General features: G+C 45.9%; 2 protein-coding genes and 2 pseudogenes across 2 annotated transcripts; all 4 read left to right on the top strand.

Annotated features, from left to right (window-relative positions):
• The first annotated feature begins 376 nt into the window (after positions 1 to 376).
• LOC139000507 (protein p13 MTCP-1 pseudogene) lies at positions 377 to 724 on the top strand (annotated as a pseudogene).
• A 4,491-nt stretch (positions 725 to 5,215) lies between these two features.
• On the top strand, positions 5,216 to 5,554 carry LOC139000506 (protein p13 MTCP-1-like). Its single transcript, XM_070402663.1, has one exon. It carries the CDS (start codon positions 5,216 to 5,218, stop codon positions 5,552 to 5,554), a length of 339 nt encoding a protein of 112 aa, XP_070258764.1.
• Positions 5,555 to 15,076: 9,522 nt separating this feature from the next.
• Positions 15,077 to 15,415, top strand: LOC139000505 (protein p13 MTCP-1-like). The gene has a single exon (XM_070402662.1). The coding sequence runs from the start codon at positions 15,077 to 15,079 to the stop codon at positions 15,413 to 15,415; it is 339 nt and encodes a 112-aa protein (XP_070258763.1).
• A 4,642-nt stretch (positions 15,416 to 20,057) lies between these two features.
• On the top strand, positions 20,058 to 20,405 carry LOC139000504 (protein p13 MTCP-1 pseudogene; annotated as a pseudogene).
• Positions 20,406 to 21,543: the final 1,138 nt, after the last annotated feature.

The raw sequence follows: 21,543 nt of genomic DNA, 5'->3' as shown, positions 1-21,543 counted from the left end.
TACATTATATAATATCTAATCATTGGGGAGTACCCCTGAAATGAACCTAAGGTCGTATGTCAACTGTCATTTAAAAAATATTTTAAAAATTCTATAGGACAATGTTACCTTCACAGAGTCACATTATACTTCAAGTATGTTTTGTACAGTTTGTTCTAGAAGGGAGATCTAAAGCCAAAAAAGAAAGAAAAGTTGAGATTTATAAATTTTCAAAATAAGCCAAAGGCAACCACAAACACAACCTTAAAAACCATAAAGATAAAAGCCGAGGTCAAATGTGTTTGGAGTCCCGATCCCCTGTCTTTTGATACCAGGACCAAAGTGGCAAGAGGCTCTGAGAAGCTGTGGCTGTTGCTCCTTGGACCACGGAGGTGTCATGGCCGAGCTCCCATCGAAGGTGCACCTCACCTCGCACCCCATCTGCCTGAGGATCCGTGGGCCCTCGGTGTATGAGGATGAGAACCAGCGCACATGGCTGCATCTCTTCTTGGACACAGAAGGTGTCCTGCAAGTACGGTTGCGCCAGGAAGACATTCCCAGTGGGCATATCACACGCACCACCAGTCTGCTGACCTCGAGCACCATGCCTTGGATGTGGAACCTCCACCCTGGCAACAAGTACATGGACGGCTTGTACCAGTTCTGGCGCATCGTGCACCACGTCAAGGAGAATGGCGTGGAGGAAATGATCCTTGAGTTGATGGAAGGCTCGGAGGACATGTGATGGGGTCCCTGGCTCTTGTCAACCTGAGCCCCAGACCTGCTGGCCTGCCGATGGGATGTGTATAGTTATGTTCACCTTTTTAATAAGCTCTTTTATTCTATCTGCCGCCCCCCGGGTGCGAGGGCACATTGATGTCTCTCTCTCTCTCTCTCTCTCGCTTTACCTCTCTCTCTCCTCTCTCTCTTTCTTCATGTTCTTGTTGTTATTGTTGTTGTTGTTGTTGTTGTTCTTCTTCTTCTTCTTCTTCTTCTTCTTCTCCTCCTCCTCCTCTTCCTCCTAATCTTTTCTTTCTCTCTCTCTGTCTCTCTCCTTCTCTCAAATCAATAAAAGCATTTTCATCCAAGCTGGTCTTTCTCAGTGGTTGAGAAAGGACCTCTGACCCTGAGGTCACGGTTCGATTCCTGGTCAGGGCACAGGCAAGAATTAACCAATGAGCCTTAGCATGTTTGGCTCAGTGGATAGAGGGTTGGACTGTGGACTCTGGAAGGTCCCATGTTCGATTCTGATCAAGGGCACATGCTCTGGTTGTGGGCTCGATCCCCAGTAGGGGCCGTGCAGGAGGCACACGATGTATGATTCTCTCTCATCATTGATGTTTCCTGCTCCCTTCCTGTATGAAATCAATCCTGTATAATAAAAGCGTAATATGCTAAGTGTCCAGTCGAATGGTCATTTGTTCAACCAATCTAAGCATAATATGCAAATGATATAATAAGTTTTCTCAACTGCTCACTATGACATGCATTGATCACCAGGGAGAAGACATTCAGATTGGTAGGTCAGCTTGCTGCTGGGGTCTGGATGGTCTGGACTGAGTGAGACATACTGGACACACCCTGGAGCCCTCCAATGGTCCTGCCCCAGTTGGCCTACCTCTCACATCCCACTCAGGCCCCGATCGTGCACCGGTGGGGTCCCTTGGCCTGGTCTGTGCCCTCTAGCAATGTGGGACCCCTTCAGAGGATGTCAGAGAGCCAGTTTTGGCCGATCCCCGCAGGCCAGGCCAAGGCACCACACTGGTGCACAAATTCGTGCACCGGTCCTCTAGTAAAAATATATTAAACAGAAAAAGAAAAAGAAAAAGATTTTAAGCTGGAAAATATTAGCCCAGTCCCAGTAGACAAGGCTCCAAGAGATCACTGATAATAGTTTTCATTTCAATGACCAGCGTTCTCATTGCTTGATCTCCTGAGGTTCATCAACGAATACTACCCTCTCTAAAAAGAGAACGAATGTTTGGGGGTTTAGGGGTGTCTTATGCTGATGATCTCTTTCCTTTGAAGAATTACCAGGGATGCCAGAGCTGGTCTCCTGAAGGCTAGAACCGGCTCTGTGTGTGGCTTTAGTGTCCAGCTCTGGATGTATTTGGGTTTTTAATTGTGTTTAGCACTAAACAGCCCCAAACAAAGCCCAGCAATCATAAAATTCATCTAGCATCGCACCAGAGAGGCAGCTGGAGAGGGAGCCAGGGGGATCCCCAGAAATCAGTTTCAGGGCATCCATGGTTGCACTAAAGAGATCACTGACTGCTGATTAAATTCTCCTCTTGCAGGAAAGTGTTTGCAAATGCAAATTGACACCTTTAAGGCTGAAGAATCTGGAGCGTGATGTACTTGTTTCCAAGTTGCTTTCTCATATTTCAAATATTGCACTTCCGGCCCGGCCGGTGTGGCTCAGTGGTTGAGCATCGCCCTATCAACCAGGAGGTCATCGTTCGATTCCGGGTCAAGGGCACATGCCCGGGTTTTGGGCTCGATCGCCAGTAGGTGGCGAGCGGGAGGCAGCTTATCCGTGATTCTCTCTCATCATGGATGTTTCTCTCCCTCTCAATTTCCCTTCCTCTCTGAGTCAATAAAATCATTAAAAAAATATTAATCAATTGTTGCATTCAGATTAAATGCACATTGTTTTAAAATAGTTTTTTTTTTTTTTTTTTTGGTATCACATACCAGGTGGGTAGTCATTTAAAGACGACCTAGCGCCCGAACAGGTTTGGCTCAGGGGATAGAGTGTCGGCCTTTTTTTTCAAATATATTTTCATTGATTTCAGAGAGGAAGGGAGAGGGAGAACGTTACAAGCATCAATGATGAGAGAATCATGGATCTGCTGCCTTCAGCAAGTCCCTCACTTGTAATCAAGCCCACAACTTGGGCATGTGCCCTTGACTGGGAATCAAACCTGGAACCCTTCAGCACTCTATCCACTGAGCCAAACAGGCTACGGTCTATTTGACTTTTTCAAAGGATGGAAACGCCTTGAAGAAGAACAAAGCATCTCAGCATTCATGTCACAGTAATTACATGAATTCATGGAATACTTGGGAATTATGACTCACCTCACCATTCTTTCCACATTGTTCCTGTAAATGCAGACTCTGACTAATAATGAATCATGTAGATAAACAGCCTGTTTGTATAAGAATCTTAGGAACTAATTTTAAAAGATATGAACTCTAACATTCCAAGTTCTGGGAGATTTGTTGACCTTCAACCTTAGAACCAGGAGGACAAATTCTAGGATGACAAACACTGGACCATCACCTGACCACTTGCAAGGTCCTTATCAGATTGGTCTGTGTCTCTGGGCACGTAGAGAACTTCTCAAGCCCCGCCCCCTGACCTCTTTGCTCTGTTTGGCCTCTCCCTCCTTATAAAAGCCTCTGCATGCACTGAGATGTGCAGATGGGTTTTGGGATGAGCTTCCCCGATCTTCTCAGGTTGCCAGCACCTGAATAAACCTCTTATCTTTCTCACCACCATCTGTCTCACGGGACTGGTTTCTGGGGTGTGAGTCAGTGGTATCTTGTTTTTTCTGGACACATTCCTGGTACATGGACTCCTGGGAATATGTGTATCATGGTCATGTTCTTTCTTCTGCAGGTGACAGCGCGAAGCAGAGACCAGTAACAGAGGAAAGGAGCGAAGAATGGTGCTTTGCCTTCAGGGGAAGAAGAACAGATAAGAAAAAGATGGATGGGAGGAGGAAGAGGAAGGATTGGGGATGGAGTCTGATCTGAGGGAGGAATTTGGACTTTGTGGCCTGAAGTGAGTTTAGCAGCAAAACCACAAAGCTGTTGTCAAGAGCATTGCTGAGGTTTGGGGAAGGTAGAGATCATTCTATAACTGATGTTATGAGACCTCAGGAATCCTACTTGCTGTTTCACCTGTCACTTTGCTTCCTGTTTGTCCGTTCAGGTACTATTGGTTTCTGTCTCTCCCTGAATATTTTGGTCTTGCCTCTCTCACCAGCACCTGAGAAGCAAGACCGCTGGTAAGAAGCCCAACTGGACACTGACGTTAGCTTTGTTCCTCTGCCAGCTGTTAAAGGTAAAGCATATTATTTACACGGGGTGGGCTGTTCTATGGTTTGTGAGTTCTCTCTGAGATGATCCGATAGAAGGTGGTGTTGCCAGGACAAAAAGAAAAGTTGAACCAACTAAAAAGTTTTCATTAAGAAAAAAAGAAAAGAAATGAAAAGAACCCGGCTGGCATGGCTCAGATGGTTAGCTTAATCCTAGAAACCAGGAGATGTCGATTAGATTTCCAGTCATGGCAAAAGCCCGGGTTACAGTCTTGATCCCCAGTAGAGGGCATGCTGGAGTCAACCAATCCATGATTCTCTGTCATCATTGATCTTTCTCTTTCTCTCCCTCTCCCTTCCTCCCTGAAATCAGTAAAATTATATGAAAAAAATGAAAGAATAGTCATGGCACAGTAAAGTAGAGCATTGAGTCAATCCTATATAATAAAAGGCTAATATGCAAATCGACCAAATGGCAGAACAACTGGTCGCTATGACACACACTGACCACCGGGGGCAGATACTCATGGCAGAAGCTGTCCACTGGTGGTCAATGCACTCCCACAGGGGGAGCACCGCTCAGCCAAAAGTCAGGCTCACAGCTAACAAGCACAAGGGTTGGTGGGAGCCTCCACGGCAGCACTAAAGCGGGCCAAAGCCGTCAGTTGGACATCCCTCAAGGGGTCCCAGATTGGGAGAAGCTGCAGGGTTGGCTGAGGTAGCCCCCTGAGTGCATAGATTTTGTGCACTTAGCCTCTAGTAATATTATAACTGTGTATGATGTCAGGTGGGTATGAGATTAATTGCATGATTCTTAGAACATTATCTAATGTCTAATGATTGGAGTGTACCCCTGAAATGAACCTAATGTTCTATGTTAACTGTCATTTAAAAAATGATTTAAAATTCCATAGGACCATGTTACCTTCATAGAGTCATATTAAACATGAAGTACGTTTTGTACATGTAGTTTGAGAAGAGAGATCTAAAACTAAAAAGAAAAAAAGTTGAGATATATAAATTTGCAAAGTAAACCAAAGACATCCACAAACACAACTGTAAAAACCATAAAGATAAAAGCCGAGGTGAAATGCGTTTGGAGATACCATCTTCTGTCTTTCGATACCAGGACGGAAGTAGCGAGAGGCTCTGAGAACTTTAGCTCTTGCTCCTTGTACCACTGAGGGGTCATGGCCGAGCTCCCATCGAATGTGCACCTCACCTCGCCCCCCATCTGCCTGAGGATCCGTGGGCCCTCGGTGTATGAGGACGAGAACCAGCGCACGTGGCTGCATGTCGTCATGGACACAGGAGGTGACCTGCAAGTACGGTTGTGTCAGGAAGACATTCCCACTGGGAATATCGCACTCACCACAAGCCCGCTGACCTCGAGCTCCATGCCTTTGCTGTGGACGCTCCTCCTTGGCAGCCTGTACGTGGACTCCATGGGCCGGTTCTGGCGCATCGTGCACCATGTCAAGGAGGATGACATGGAGGAAATGATCCTTGAGCTGATGGACCACTCATAGGTCAAGTGATGGGGTCACTGGCTCTTGTCAACCTGAGCCCCAGTCCTGCTGGCCTGCCGATGGGATATGTATAGTTCTGTTCACCTTCTTAATAAGCTCTGTTGTTGTACCTGCCCCCCCTGGGTGCAAGGGCACATTGATCTCTCTCTCTCTCTGTCTCTCTCTTTCTATATCTCGCTCTCTTTCTTCTTCTTCTTGTTCTTGTTCTTCTCCTTTCTCTTTGTCTCTCTGTCCTTCTGTCTCTCTCTGTCTCTCTCCCTCTCTCTCAAATCAAGAAAACCATTTTGATCCCAGCTGGTGTTTCTCAGTGGTTGAGGGTCAACCTATGAACCCGGAGGTCACGGTTCGATTCCTGGTCAGGGCACAGACAAGAATTAACCAATGAGCCCTCGCTTGCTTGGCTCAGTGGATAGAGGGTTGGACTGTGGACTCTGGAAGGTCCCAGGTTCGATTCTGCTCTAGGGCACATACTCTGGTTGTGGGCTCCATCACCAGTAGGGGGTGTGCAGGAGGCAACCGATGTATGATTCTCTCTCATCATTGAAGTTTTTCGCTCCCTTCCTGTATGAAATCAATGCTATATAATAAAACCGTAATATGCTAAGTGTCCAGTCAACTGTTCATCTGTTCAACCAATCAAAGCATAATATGCAAATGATATACAGAGGTTACTCAACTGCTCACTATGACATGCATTGACCACCAGGGACCAGACATTCAGACTGGTAGGTCAGCTTGCTGCTGGGTTCTGGCTGGTCTGGACTGAGTGAGACATGCTGGACACACCCTAGAGCCCTCCCATGGTCCTGCCCCAGCTGGCCAACCTCCGACATCCCACCCCAGCGCCGATCATGCAACGGTGGGATCCCTTGGCCTGGCCTGTGCCCTCTTGTTATCTGGGACCCCTCGAGGGATGTCAGAGAGCCGGTTTCGGCCGATCCCCGCAGGCCAGGCCAAGGCACCACACTGGTGCATGAATTCGTGCACCGGCCCTCTAGTAAAAATATATTAAACAGAAAAAGACAAAGAAAAAGACCTTAAGCCTGAATATATTAGCCAAGGCCCGGTAGACAAGGTTCGAAGACATCACTGGAAATACTTTTCATTTCAATGACCAGCGTTCTCATTGTTTGAACTCCTGAGGTTCGTCAACAGATACTACCCTCTCCAAATAAAAAACAAAACAAACAAAAAAAAAACATGAATGTTTGGGGGATTACAGGTGTTTTATGCTGATCATCTCTTTCCAGTCAGGAATTCCGAGGAAGCCAGGCCTCATCTCCTGAAGGCTCGAACCGGCTCTGTGTGTGGCTTTAGCGTCTAGCTTTGGATGCATTTGGGTTTTTAATTGTGTTTAGCACTAAAGAGCCCCAAACAAAGCCCAGCAATTATAAAATTAATGTACCATCGCACCAGAGATAGGCGGGTCCAGAGGAAGCCTGGGGGAGCCCCAGAAATCAATTTCAGGGCATCCATGGTTGCATTAAAGAGATCACTGACTGCTGATTAAATTTTCCTCTTGCAGGAAAGTGTTTGCAAATGCAAATTGACACCTTTAAGGCTGAGGACTGGGGAGCGTGAGGGACGTTTTTCCAAGTTGCATTTCTCATATTCAAATTATTGCACTTCTGGCCCAGTCGGCGTGGCTCAGTGGTTTAGCATCGACCTATCAACCAGGAGGTCATGGTTCGATTCCCGGTCAAGGGCCCAAGCCAGTGCTCATAGCCAGTAGGGGGCGTGTGGGATGTGGCCAATCCCTGATTCTCTTTCATCATGGATGTTTCTCCCTCTCAATTTCCCTTCCTACCTGAGTCAATAAAATAATTTAAAAAAATATTAGTAATTGTTGCATTCAGATGGCATGAACATTGTTTTAAAATAGTTTATTATTTGTTTGGTTTAACATCCCAGGTGGGTAGTCATTTAAAGATGACCTAGTGCCCGAGAAGGTTTTGGCTCAGTGGGTAGTGGGTTGGCCTTTTTTTTCAAATATATTTTTATTGATCTCAGAGAGGAAGAAGAGGGAGAGAGTTAGAAACAGCCATGATGAGAGAATCATGGATCGGCTGCCTCCTGAAAGTCCCTCATTGGGGATCAAACCCACAACATGGGCATGTGCCCTTGATCAGGAATCGAACCTGGGACCCTTCTGTTTGCCTGCCAACACTCTATCCACTTAGCCAACCTGGCCAGGGCCAATTTAACTTTTATAAATGGGTGCAAATGCCTTGAAGAAGAACGAAGCATCTCAGCATTCATGTCACAGTGGCAATTACAACTCACCTCACCATCCTTACCACATTTTTCCTGTAAATGCATACTCTGACTAATAATGACGCTTGTAGGTAAACAGCATCTTTGTATAAGAATCCTAGGAACTAATTTTAGAAGTTATGAACTCTGACCTTCCCAGTTCTGGGAGATTTGTTGACCTTCAACCTTAGAACCAGGAGGAGAGAGGCTAGGATGACTCACACTGGACCAACACCTGACCACTTGCAATATCCTAATCAGATTAGACTGTGCCTGTCAGCACGTAGAGAAATTCTCAAGCCATGCCTGCTGACCTCTTTTCTCCGTTTGGCCTCTCCCTCCTTATAAAAGCCTCTGCCTGCATTGAGATCTTCAGATGGGTTTTGGGACAACCATCCTCCATCTTCTCAGTGTGCCAGCACCTGAATAAACCTCTTTCCTTCCTCACCACCACATATCTCAAAGGACTGGATTCTGGGGTGTGAGTCAGGGGAAACGATTTTCTGGACACATTCCCGGTACATGGACTCCCTGGAACAGGTGTATCATGGTCATCTTCTTTCTTCTGCAGGTGACAGGGGGAAGCAGAGAAGGGTCACAGAGGAAAGGAGCAAAGAATGGTGCTTTGCCTTTAGAGCAAGAAGAACAGGTAAGAAAAACGTGGATGGGAGGAGAAGGAGCAGGAGGAGGAGGAAGGTTTGAGGATGGAGTCTGATCTGAGGGAGGAATTTGGACTTTGTGGACTGAAGTGAGATTAGCAACAAAACCATACAGCTCTTCCCAAGACTGTGACAGTGGTTTCAGCAGAGGGTAGATCATTCGACAAGCGACATGATGAGACCTCAGGAATCCTACTTTCTGTTTCACCTGTCTCTTTGCTTCCTGTTTGCTCAATCAGCTATCCCAGGTCTCTGTCTTTTCCTGAATGTTTTGGTCTTGCCTCTCTCACCAGCACCTTTGAAGCAAGACCGCTGTTAAGAAGCCCACCCGATGCTGACGTTAGCTTTGTTCCTCTACCAGCTGTGAAAGGTAAAGCATAGTATTTGCATATAATTTGCATGGGGTGAGTTGTTCTATGGTTTGTGAGTTCCCTCTGAGATGATCAGAAAGAAGTTGGTGGTGTCAGGAGAAAAAGAAAAGTTGAACAAACTACAAAGATTTAATTTAGAAAAAAAGAAAAGAAAAGAAGAGGAAAGAAAACAAAAGAATAGAATAGAATAGAATAGAATAGAATAGAATAGAATAGAATAGAATAGAAAAGAGTCTGGCTGGCATGGCTCAGTTGTGAACTTGAACCTGGGAACAAGGAGATGTCGATTTGATTCCCAGTCATGGCACATGCCCGGGTTACAGTCATGATCCCCTGTAGGGGGCATGCAGGAGGGAACCAATCAGTGATTCTCTGTCATCATTGAACATTTTTTCTCTCCCTCTCCCTTCTTCTCTGAAATCAGTAAAACTATGTGAAAAAAACGAAAGAATAGTCATGGAACATTAAAGAAGTGCATTGAGTCAATGCAATTCTATATAATAAAAGGCTAATATGCAAATCGAACAAATGGCAGAACAACTGGTTGCTATGACACACACTGACCACCAGGAGCAGATGCTCATGCCAGGAGCTTTCCATCGGTGGTGAGAGCACTCCCACAGGGGGATCACCGCTCAGCCAAAAGCCAGGCTCACAGCTGCAGAGCACAGAGGGATATGGGAGCCTCTACAGCAGTACTAAAGCGGGACTAATCCATCAGTTGGACATCCCTCAAGGGGAACCAGACTGGAGAGGCCCCAGGGTTGGTTGAGGGACCCCCCAGAGTGCATAAATTTTGTGCACTTAGCCTCTAGTAATATGATAACTGTGTATGGTGTCAGATGGGTATGAGATTAATTGCATGATTTCTTAGTCCATTATATATTGTCTAATCATTGGGGTGTACCCCTGAAATGAACCTAATGTTCTATGTTAACTGTCATGTAAAAAATGTTTTTAAAATTCCATAGGACCCTGTTACCTTCATAGAATCATATTTTACATGAAGTACGTTTTGTACAGGTTGTTTGAGAAGAGAGATCTAAAGCTAAAGAGAAAGAAAAGTTGAGATTTATAAATTTGCAAAATAAACCAAAGGCAACCACAAACACAACAGTAGAAAGCATAAAGAGAAAAGCCGAGGTAAAATGCATTTGAAGAACCCATCCTCTGTCTTTCGATACCAGGAACGAAGTAGTGAGAGGCTCTGAGAAGCTGTGGCTGTTGCTCCTTGGACCACGGAGGGGTCATGGCCAAGCTCCGGTCAAAGGTGCACCTCACCTCTCACCCTATCTGCCTGAGGATCCGTGGGCCCTTGGTGTATGAGGATGAGAACCAGCACACGTGTGTGCATATTGTCATGGACACAGGAGGTGTCCTGCAAGTACAGATGTGGCAGTACGACATCCAAAGTGGGTCTTTCGCACTCAACACAAGCAGCTGACCTCGAGCACCATGCCTTTGAGGTGGACGCTCCTCCCTGGCAGCTCCAGCCTGTACGTGGACTCCAGGGGCCGGTTCTGGCTCATCGTGCACCATATCAAGGAGGATGACATGGAGGAAATGATTCTTCAGTTGATGGACAACTCTTAGGACACGTGATGGGGTCCCTGGCTCTTGCCAACCTGAGCCTCAGTCCTGCTGGCCCGCTGGTGGGACGTGTATAGTTCTGTGCACCTTTTTACTAAGCTCTGTTGTTCTATCTGCTACCCATGGGTGCGAGGGCACATTGATGTCTCTCTCTCTCTCTCTCTCTCTCTCTCTCTCTCTCTCTTTCTTCTTGTTCTTGTTCTTATTCTTCTCCTTTCTCCCTCTCTGTCTCTTTGTCTCCCTGTCTCTCTCCCCCTCTCTCAAATCAATAAAATCATTTTGGTCCAAGCTGGTGTTTCTCTGTGGTTGAGGGACGACCTATGGACCCGGAGGTCACTGTTCGATTCCTGGTCAGGGCAGAGACAATAATTAACGAATGAGCCCAGGCTTGTTTAGCACAGTGGATAGAGGGTTGGACTGTGGACTCTGGAAGGACCCAGGTTTGATTCTGGTCAAGGGCACATGCTCTGGTTGTGAGCTCTATCCCCAGTAGGGGCATGCAGGAGGCACACGATGTATGATTCTCTCTCATCATTGATGTTTCTTGCTAACTTCCTGTATGAAATCAATCCTATATAATAAAAGCCTCATATGCTAAGTGTTTTGTCGACAGGTCACCTGTTCAACCAATCATAGCATAATATGCAAATGATATGTGAAGGTTGCTCAACTGCTCACTATGACATGCATTGATCACCAGGGACAAGACGTTAAGACTGGTAGGTCAGCTTGCTGCTGGGGTCTGGCTGATCGGGAGAGTGTGAGATGGTCTGGCCATGCCCTGGAGCCCTCCCATGGTCCCTCCCTGGCTGGCCAACCTCCCATGTCCTTCCCCACACCTAATGGTGCACCGGTGGGGTCCCTTGACCTGGCATGAGCTCTCTGGTAATCTGGGACCCCTCGGAGGATGTCAGAGAGCCAGTTTCGGCTCATCCCCGCAGGCCAGGCCGAGGCATCACACTGGTACATGAATTCATGCACCGGGCCACTAGTAAAAATATAGTAAATAGAGAAAGAAATAGAAAAAGACCTTAAGCCTAAAAATATTAGCCCAGTCCTGGTAGAAAAGGTTCGAAGACATCACTGGAAATAGTTTTCATTTCAATGACCAGCGTTCTCATTGTTTGATATTCTGACGTTCATCAACCAATACTACCCTCTCCAAAAACAGAACGACTGTTTGGGGGATTATGGGTGTTTCATGCCCATAAAATCATTTTGGTCCAGAGCATGTGCCCTTGACCAGAATCAAACCTGAGTCCTTCCAGAGTCCACAGTCCAACCCTCTATCCACTGTGCTAAACAAGCCTGGGCTCATTTGTTAATTATTGTCTCTGCTCTGACCAGGAATCGAACAGTGACCTCCCGGTTCATAGGTCATACCTCAACCACAGAGAAACACTCATCTCCTGAAGTCTTCAGCTGGCTCTGTGTATGGCTTTAGCATCTAGCTCTGGATGCATTTGGGTTTTTAGTTGTGTTTAGCACTAAACAGCCCCAAACAAATCCCAGCTATATAAAATTCATGTAGCATCACACCAGAGAGAGGCAGCTGGAGAGGGAGCTGGAGGGAGCCACAGAAATCAATTTCAGGACATCCATGGTTGCATTAAAGATATCCCTGACTGCTGATTAAATTCTCCTCTGACAGGAAAGTGTTTGCAAATGCAAATTGAGACCTGTAAGGCTGAGGACTGGGTAGCGTGAGGGATGTGTTTCTAAGGTTTGTTTCTCATATTCAAAATAATGCACTTCGAGCCGAGTTGGCATCGTTCAGTGGCTGAGTGTCGACCTCTCAACCAGGAGGTCATGGTTCAATTTCCGGTCAAGGTCACATGACTGGGTTGCGCGCTCGATCCCCAGTAGGGGGCGTGTGTGAGGCCGCAGATCCAGGATTCTCTCTCATCATGGATGTTTCTCTCCCTCTCGCTTTTACTTCCTCTCTGAGTCAATAAAAACATTTAAAAAATATTAAGGAAGTGTTGCATTCAGATGACATGCACACTGTTCTAAAATAGTTTATTATTTTTTTTGGTTTCACATACCATGTGGGTAGTCATTTAAAGACGACCTTGCGACCCAGGTGGTTTGGATCAGTTGATAGAGCGTTGGCCTTTTTTTTCATATATATTTTTATTGATTTCAGAGACAAAGAGATAGGGAGAGAGTTAAAACATCCATGATGATAGAATCATGGATCGGGCACCTCCTGAATGTCCCTCACTGTGAATCAAGCCCAACCTGGGCATGTGTCCATGATCGGGAAACAAACCCGAGACCCTTCAATTCTAAGGCTGACACTCTATCAAATGAGCCAATCCGGCTACCGCCTATTTGACTTTTTCAAAGGGTGGAAACGCCTTGAAGAAAAACGAAGCATCTCAGCATTCATGTCACAGTAATTACATGAATTCATGTAATTCATGGGTATTACAACTTACCTCACCATTCTTTCCACATTGTACCTGTAAATGTGGACTCTGACTAATAATGAAGCTTGTTGGTAAACAGCCTGTTTGTATAAGAATCCTAGGAACTAAATTTACAAGATATGAACTCTGACCTTCCCAGTTCTAGGAGGTTTGATGACCTAGAACCAGGAGGACATAGTCTAGGATGACGCACACTGGACAGACACCTGACCACTTGCAAGATCCTTATCAGATTGGACTGTGCCTGTGGGCACGTAGAGAACTACTCAAGCCCCGCCCCCTGACCTCTTTGCTCTGTTTGGCCTCTCCCTCCTTATAAAAGCCTCTGCCTGCACTGAGATGTGCACATGGGTTTTGGAACGAGCTTTCCCCATCTTCTCAGGTTGCCGGCACCTGAATAAACCTCTTTCCTACTTCACCACCACCTGTATCACAGAACTGGTTTCTGGGGTGTGAGTCAGTGGTACCTTGTTTTTTCTGGACACATTCCTGGTACATGGACTCCTGGGAATATGTGTATCATGGCCAAGTTCTTTCTTCTGCAGTTGACAGTGGGAAGCAGAGACCAGTCACAGAGGAAAGGAGCAAAGAATGGTGCTTTGCCTTCAGAGCAAGAAGAACAGGCTAGAAAAAGATGGATGGGAGGAGAAGGAGGAAGGATTGGGGATAGAGTCTGATCTGAGGGAGGAATATGGACTATGTGGACTGAAGTGAGTTTAGCAGCAAAACCATACAGCTCTTGCCAAGAGCATGGCTGAGGTTTGGGGAAGGGAGAGATCATTCTATAAATGATGTTATGAGACCTCAGGAATCCTACGTGCTCTTTCACCTGTAAATTTGCTTCCTGGTGGCCCAATCAGGTATCCCAGTCCCTGAATATTTGGTCTTGTCTGTCAGTCCCTGAATATTTGGTCTTGTCCCTCTCACCAGCACTTGAGAAGCAAGACAGCTGTTAAGAAGCCCACCTGGACGCTGTCGTTAGATTTGTTCCTCTGCCAGCTGTAAAAGGTAAAGCATATTATTTACATATTATTTGCACAGGGTGGGTTGTTCCATGGTTTGTGAGTTCCCTCTGAGATGATTAGAAAAAAGGTGGTGTGTCAGGACGAAAAGAAAAGTTGAACCAACTACAAAGTTTTAATTAAGAAAAAAAGAAAATAAAAGAAATGGAAAGAAAAAAAAAAGAAAAGAAGAAAAGAAAAGAGCCCGGCTGGCCTGGCTCAGTTGTTTAGCTTAAACCTAGGAACCAGGAGATGTGGATTTGATTCCCAGTCATGGTACATGCCCGGGTTACAGTCTTGGTCCCCAGTAGGGTGCGTGCAGGAGGCAACCAATGGGTGATTCTCTGTTATCATTGATCTTTCTTTCTTTCCCTCTCCCTTCCTATCTGAAATCAGTAAAACTATATTAAAAAAACACAAAAGAATAGTCATGGCACAGTAAAGTAGAGCATTGAGTCAATCCAATAAAATAAAATGGCTAATATGCAAATCCACAAAAGGTCAGAACAACTGGATGCTATGACACGCACTGACCACCGGGGGAGATGCTCATGGCAGATCCTGTCCACCAGTGGTCAGTTGACTCCCACAGCGGGAGCGTCACTCAGTCAAAAGCCAGGTTCACAGCTGCCGAGCACATTGGGGTGGCTGGAGCCTCCATAGCAGCACAAAAACAGGCCTAAGCCATCAGTTGGACATCCCTCAATGGGTCCTGGACTGGGAGAGGCTCCAGGATTGGCTGAGGGACCCCCCTGAATACATATATTTTGTGCACTGAGCCTCTAGTAATATTATAATAACTGTGTATGGTCTCAGATGGGCATGAGATTAATTACATGATTTCTTAGTCCATTATATCATGTCTAATCATTGGGGTGTACCCCTGAAATGAACCTAATGTTCTATGTCGACTGTGATTGAAAAAATGTTTTTAAAATTCCATAAGACCATGTTACGTTCACAAAGTCATATTTTCCATTAGGTACGTTTAGTACAGTTTGTTCTACAAGAGAGATCTAAAGCTAAAAAAGAAAGAAAAGTTGAGATTTATAAATTTGAACCAAAGGCAACCACAAACACAACCGTAAAAACCATAAAGTTAAAGCCAAGGTAAAATGCGTTTGGAGACCCAATCCCCTGTCTTTCCATACCAGGACGGAAGTAGCGAAAGGCTCTTAGAAGCTGTGGCTGTTGCTCCTGGTACAACTGAGGGGTCATGGCCGAGCTCCCTTCAAAGGCGCACCTTAACTCCCACCCCATCTGCCTGAGGATCCGTTGGCCCTCGGTGTACCAGGACGAGAAGCAGCGCACGTGGCTGCACCACGTCATGGAGACAGGAGGTGTCCTGCAAGTACGGTTGCGGCAAGAAGACATCCCCTGTGCGCTTATTGCACTCACCACTTGCCCGCTGACCGCGAGCACCATGCCTTTGTTGTGGACGTGCCACCCTGGCAGCCAGTACCTGGACTCCATGGGCCGGTTCTGGCGCATCATGCACCACGTCAAGGAGAATGGCGTAGAGGAAATGATCCTTGAGCTGAAGGAAGACTCATAGGACACGTGATGGGTCCCTGGCTCTTGTCAACCTGAGCCCCAGTCCTGCGGCCTGCTGGTGGGACGTGTATAGTTCTGTTCACCTTTTTACTAAGGTCTGTTAATCTATCTGCCACCCCCTGGGTGTGAGGGCACATTGATGTCTCTCTCTCTCTCTCACTCTCTTTTTCTTTTCTTCTTCTTCTTCTTCTTCTTCTTCTTCTTCTTCTTCTTCTTCTTCGTCTTCTTCTTCTTCTTTCTCTGTCTCTCTGTCTCTCTCCATCTCTCAAATCAATAAAAGCATTTTGAGCCAAGCTGGTGTTTCTCAGTGATTGAGGGATGACCTAGGAACCAGAGGTTACGGTTCTATTCCTGATCAGGACACAGACAAGAATTAACCAATGAGCCCTAGCTTGTTTGGCTCAGTGGATAGAGGGTTGGACTGTGGACTCTGGAAGGTCCCATGTTCGATTCTGGTCAAGGGCACATGCTCTGGTTGTGGGCTTGATCCCTTGTAGGGGGCGTGCAGGAGGCACCTGATGTATGATTCTCTCTCATCATTGATGTTTCTCGCTCCCTTCCTGTATGAAATCAATTCTATATAATAAAAGCCTAATATGCTAAGGGTCCAGTCGACTGGTCATCTGTTCAACCAATCAAAGCATAATATGCAAATGATATACTAAGGTTGCTCTACTGCTCACTATGACATGCATTGACCACCAGGGACAAGACATTCAGATTGGTAGGTCAGCCTGCTGCTGGGGTCTGGCTGATCGGGATTGAGTGAGACATGCTGGACACACCCTGGGGCCCACCCATGGTCCTTCATCAGCTGGCCAACCTCCCGTGTTCCTCCCCAGACCTAATGGGACACCATTGGGGTGCCTTGGCCTGGCCTGCACCCTCTCACAATCTGGGACCCCTCAGGGGATTTCAGAGAGCAAGTTTTTCCTGATCCCCACAGGCCAGGTCGTGGCACCACACTGGTGCAAGAATTCACCCAAACATTCATTCTTTTTTTGGAGAGGGTAGTATTGGTTGACGAACCTCAGGAGATCAAACAATGAGAACGCTGGTCATTGAAATGAAAACTTTTTCCATTGATGTTTTCCAGCCTTGTCTACCAGGGCTGGGCTAATATTTTCAGGTTTAAGGTCTTTTTCTTTTTCTTCCTCTGTTTAATATATTTTTACTAGAAGCCCAGGTTTCAGGGTCGATCGCCAGTAGAGGGCACGTGGGAGGCTGCCGATCTCTGATTCTCTTTAATGCAAACATGGATATCCTGAAATTGATTTCTGGGGCTCCCTCCGACTCCCCCTCCAGCCTCCTCTCGCTGGTGCAATGGTAGATGAATTTTATGTTAGCTGGGCTTTGTTTGGGGCTGTTTAGTGCTAAACACAATTATAAATCCTATTGCACAGAGAGCTAGAAGCCTAAGCCGTGATTCTCTCTCATCCTAGATGTTTCTCTCCCTCTCTATTTCCCTTCTTATCTCAGTCAATAAAATCATTTAAAAAATATTAGCAATTGTTCCATTCAGATGGCATGCCCATTGTTTTAAAAGAGTTTATTATTTTTTTTGCTTTAACATACCAGGTGAGTAGTCATTTAAAGACAACCTAGGACCCTAGCTGTTATGGCTCAGTGGATAGAGTGCGCACCTGTGGGCTGAAGGGTTCCGGGTTTGATTCCAGTCAAGGGCACAGGCCGGGGTTGTGTGCTCGATCCCCAGTGGGGGGCGTGCAGGAGACAGCCGGTCCATGATGCTCTTTCATCATCATCGATGTTTCTATCTCTCTCTCCCTTCCTCTCTAAAATAAAAAAATATATATATATATATATATATATATATATATATATATATATATATTTATTTATTTATAAAAGAGCCCACGCCTCAAGGTGTGTCACATGTTGCACTGCAGACACTCTGTCTCATGACCCTTTTGGGCTCGATCCCTTCGAGGGTTGTATGAGGGTAAAATTTGAATTATGTTTTTTTTCTCCCCTGTTTTCTTTTTTCTTTTTATTTTGCTTCTCCTAAATGACAACAGGCAGATATCTGACATTTCCTTAGGACCCCATGCATCTTTCCTTCCTGATTGGAGAAGAGTTTGCCTCAGTCCAGGTCATTCAGCTGGGAGTTGTTTTTAATTTTTTTTTTTCATAGAGGAATGGAGAGGGAGAGAGTTAGAAACATCCATGATGAGACAATCATGGATCGGCTGCCTCCTGCACCTCCCTCATTGGGGATCAATTCCACAAACTGGGCATGTGCTTTTGACCAGGAATCGGACACAGGCCCCTTCAGTTCGCAGGCCTACACTCTATCCACAGAACCAAACCGGTCAGGGCCAATTTGACTTTTTCAAAGGGTGGAAACTCCTTGAAGAAGAACGAAGCATGTCAGCATTCATGTCACAGTGAGAATTACAACTCACCTCCCCATTCTTTCCACATTGTTCCTGTAAATGCAGACTCTGACTAATAATGAATCTTGTAGGTAAACAGCATGTTTGTATAAGAATCCTAGCAACTCATTTTACAAGATATGACCTCTGACCTTCCCAGTTCTTGGAGATTTGATGACCTTCAACCTTAGAACCTGGAGGACAAAGTCTAGGATGACAAACACTGGACCGACACCTGACCACTTGCAAGATCCTTATCAGATTGGACTGTGCTTGTGGGCATGTAGAGAACTTCCCAAGCCCCGCCCCCTGACCTCTTTGCTCTGTTTGGCCTCTCCCTCCTTATAAAAGCCTCTGCCTGCACTGAGATGTGCAGATGGGTTTTGGAACGAGCTTCCCCCATCTTCTCAGGTTGCCGGCACCTGAATAAACCTCTTTCCTACTTCACCACCACCTGTATCACAGAACTGGTTTCTGGGGTGTGAGTCAGTGGTACCTTGTTTTTTCTGGACACATTCCTGGTACATGGACTTCTGGGAATATGTGTATCATGGTCATGTACTTTCTTCTGCAGGTGACAGCGGGAAGCAGAGACTGGTCACAGAGGAAAGGAGCAAAGAATGGTGCTTTGCATTCAGAGCAGGAAAAACAGGTTAGAAAATGATGGATGGGAGGAGGAAGAGGAAGGATTGGCGATGGAGTCTGATCTGAGGGAGGAATTTGGACTTTGTGGACTGAAGTGAGTTTAGCAGCAAAACTCTACAGCTCTTGCCAAGAGCATGGCTGAGGTTTGAAGAATGAGCGATCATTCTATAAGTGATGTTATGAGACCTCAGGAATCCTACTTTCTGTTTCACCTGTCTCTTTTCTTCCTGTTTGCTTGATCACCTAACCCAGTATCTGCCTGTTCCTGAATATTTTGGTCTTGCCTCTCTCGCCAGCACCTGAGAAGCAAGACCGCTGTTAAGAAGACCACCTGGTCGCTGATGTTAGCTTTGTTCCTCTGCCACCTCTTAAAGGTAAAGCATATTATTTGCATATTATTTGCATGGGGTGCCTTGTTCTATGGTTTGTGAGTTCCCTCTGAGTTGATTAGAAAGAAGGTGGTGTTGTCAGGACAAAAAGAAAATTTGAACCAACTGCAAAGTTTTAATTAAGAAAAAAGGAAAAGGAAAGTAAAGAAAAGGAATGAAAAGAAAAGAAAAGAAAAGAAAAGAAAAGAAAAGAAAAGAGCCCGTCTGGCATGGCTCAGTTGTTCAGCTTAAACCTAGGAACCAGGAGATGGCAATTCGATTCCCAGTCATGGCACATGCCCAGGTTACAGTCTTGATCCCCAGTAGGGTGAGTGCAGGAGGCAACCTTTCCATGATACTCTGTCATCAGTGATCTTTCTCTTTCTCTCCCTCTCCCTTCCTCTTTGAAATCAGTAAAACTATATGAAAAAAATGAAAGAACAGTCATGGCACAGTGAAGTAGAGCATTGAGTCAATCCTATATAATAAAAGGCTAATATGAAAATCGACCAAACGGCAAAACGACTGGTCACAATGACAGGCACTGACCACCGGGGGGAGATAGTCAGGGCAGGAGCTGTTCACTGGTGGTCGGTGCACTCCCACAGGGGGAGTTCCGCTGAGCCAAATGCCAGGCGCACAGCTGCTGAGCACAGGGGGGTGGTGGGAGTCTCCACGGCAGCACTAAAGTGAGCCTAAGCTGTCAGTTGAACATCCCTCAAGGGGTCCCGGACTGGGAGAGGCAGCAGGGCTGACTGATGAACCCCTAAGTGCATGAATTTTGTGCACTGAGCCTCTAGTAATATTATAATAACTGTGTATGGTGTCAGATGGCTCTTATATTAATTGCATGATTTATTAGTCCATTATATAAAGTCTAATCATTGAGGTGTACCCCTGAAATGAACCTAAGGTTGTATGTCAAATGTCATTTTAAAAATATTTTAAAAATTCAATAGGACCATGTTACCTAACAGAGTCACATTTTACTTCAAGTATGTTTTGTACAGTTTGTTCTAGAAGAGAGACATAAAGCTAAAAAAGAATAAAAAGTTGAGATTTATAAATTTGCAAAATAAACCAAAGGCAACCACAAATACAACCGTAAAATCCATAAAGAAAAAAGCCGAGGTAAAATGCATTTGGAGACCCTATCCCCTCTCTTTTGCTACCAGGACCGAAGTAGCAAGAGGCTCTGAGAAGCTGTGGCTGTTGCTCTTTGGACCACGGAGGGGTCATGGCCGAGTTCCTGTCAAAGTTGCACCTCACCTCACACCCCATTTGCCTGAGGATCCATGGGAACTCGGTGTATGAGGACGATAAGAAGCGCACGTGGATGCATCTCGTCATGGAAACAGGAGGTGTCCTCCAAGTACGGTTGCGCCAGGAAAAAAACCCCAGTGGGCATATCGCACTCACCTCCAGCCTGGAGCCCTCGAGTACCATGCCTTTTATGTGGACGCTCCACCCTGGCGACCAGTACCTTGACTCCTTGTGCCGGTTCTGGCGCATCGTGCACCACATCAAGGAGAATGGCGTGGAGGAAATGATCCTTGAGCTGATGGAAGACTCAAAGGACACGTGATGGGGTCCCTGGCTCTTGTCAACTGACCCCCAATTCTGCGGCCAGCCTGTGGGACTTATATAGTTCTGTTCACCTTTTTACTAAGCTCTGTTATTCTATCTGCCACCCTCTGGGTTCGAGGTCACATTGATCTCTCTCTCTCTCTCTCTCTCTCTCTCTCTTTCTTCTTCTTCTTCTTCTTCTTCTTCTTCTTCTTCTTCTTCTTCTTCCTCTTCTTTCTCTGTCTCTCTCTGTCTTTCTCCATCTCTCATATCAATAAAAGCATTTTGAGCCAAGCTGGTGTTTCTCAGTGGTTGAGAGACGACCTATGAACCTGGAGATCATGGTTCAACTCCTGGTCAGGGCATAGAAAAGCTTTAACCAATGATCCTTAGCTTGTTTGGCTTAGTGGATAGAGCATTGGACTGTGGACTTTGGAAGGTCACAGGTTTGATTCTGGTCAAGGGCACATGCTCTGGTTGTGGGCTTGATCCCCAGTAGAGGGCATGTAGGAGGCACCGGATGTATGATTCTCTCTCATCATTGATGTTTCTCGCTCCCTTCTTGTATGAAATCAATCTTATATAATAAAAGCCTAATATGCTAAGTGTCAATTCAACGCGTCATCTGTTCAACCAATCAATGCATAATATGCAAATGATATACTAAGGTTCCTCAACTGCTCACTATGACATGCATTGACCATCAGGGAGAAGACATTCAGACTTATAGGTCAGCTTGCTGCTGTAGTCTTGATGATCGGGAGTGAGTGAGACATGCTGGACACACCCTGGAGCCCTGCCATGGTCCCTCCCCAGCTGCCCAACCTCCCGTGTCCCTCCCAGATCTAATGGTGCACCGGTGTGTTCCCTTGGCCTTGCCTGTGGCCTCTTATAATCTGGGACCCCTCGGGGGATGTCAGAGAGCCAGTTTTGGCCTATCCCTGCAGACCAGGCCAAGGCACCACACGGGTGCATGAATTCGTGCACCAGGCCTCTAGTAAAAATATATTAAACAGAGAAAGACAAAGAAAAAAACCTTAAGCCTGAAAATATTAATCCAGCCCAGGTAGACAAGGGTCAGAGACATCACTGGAAATAGTTTTCATTTCAATGACCAGCGTTCTCATTGTTTGATCTCCTGAGGTTCGTCAACCAAT

The sequence above is a fragment of the Myotis yumanensis genome, unplaced genomic scaffold (assembly GCF_028538775.1).
Source record: "Myotis yumanensis isolate MYYU_CA2020_CCGP unplaced genomic scaffold, mMyoYum1.0.hap1 SCAF_24, whole genome shotgun sequence".
NCBI lineage: Eukaryota > Metazoa > Chordata > Mammalia > Chiroptera > Vespertilionidae > Myotis > Myotis yumanensis.
Note: the sequence above shows the minus strand (reverse complement) of the source record. Positions and strands in the feature narration are given on the sequence as shown.

Coding starts and splice junctions, on each gene's coding strand:
- LOC139000506 (XM_070402663.1), top strand. CDS start 5,216: ATGGCCGAGCTCCCATCGAATGTGCACCTCACCTCGCCCCCCATCTGC.
- LOC139000505 (XM_070402662.1), top strand. CDS start 15,077: ATGGCCGAGCTCCCTTCAAAGGCGCACCTTAACTCCCACCCCATCTGC.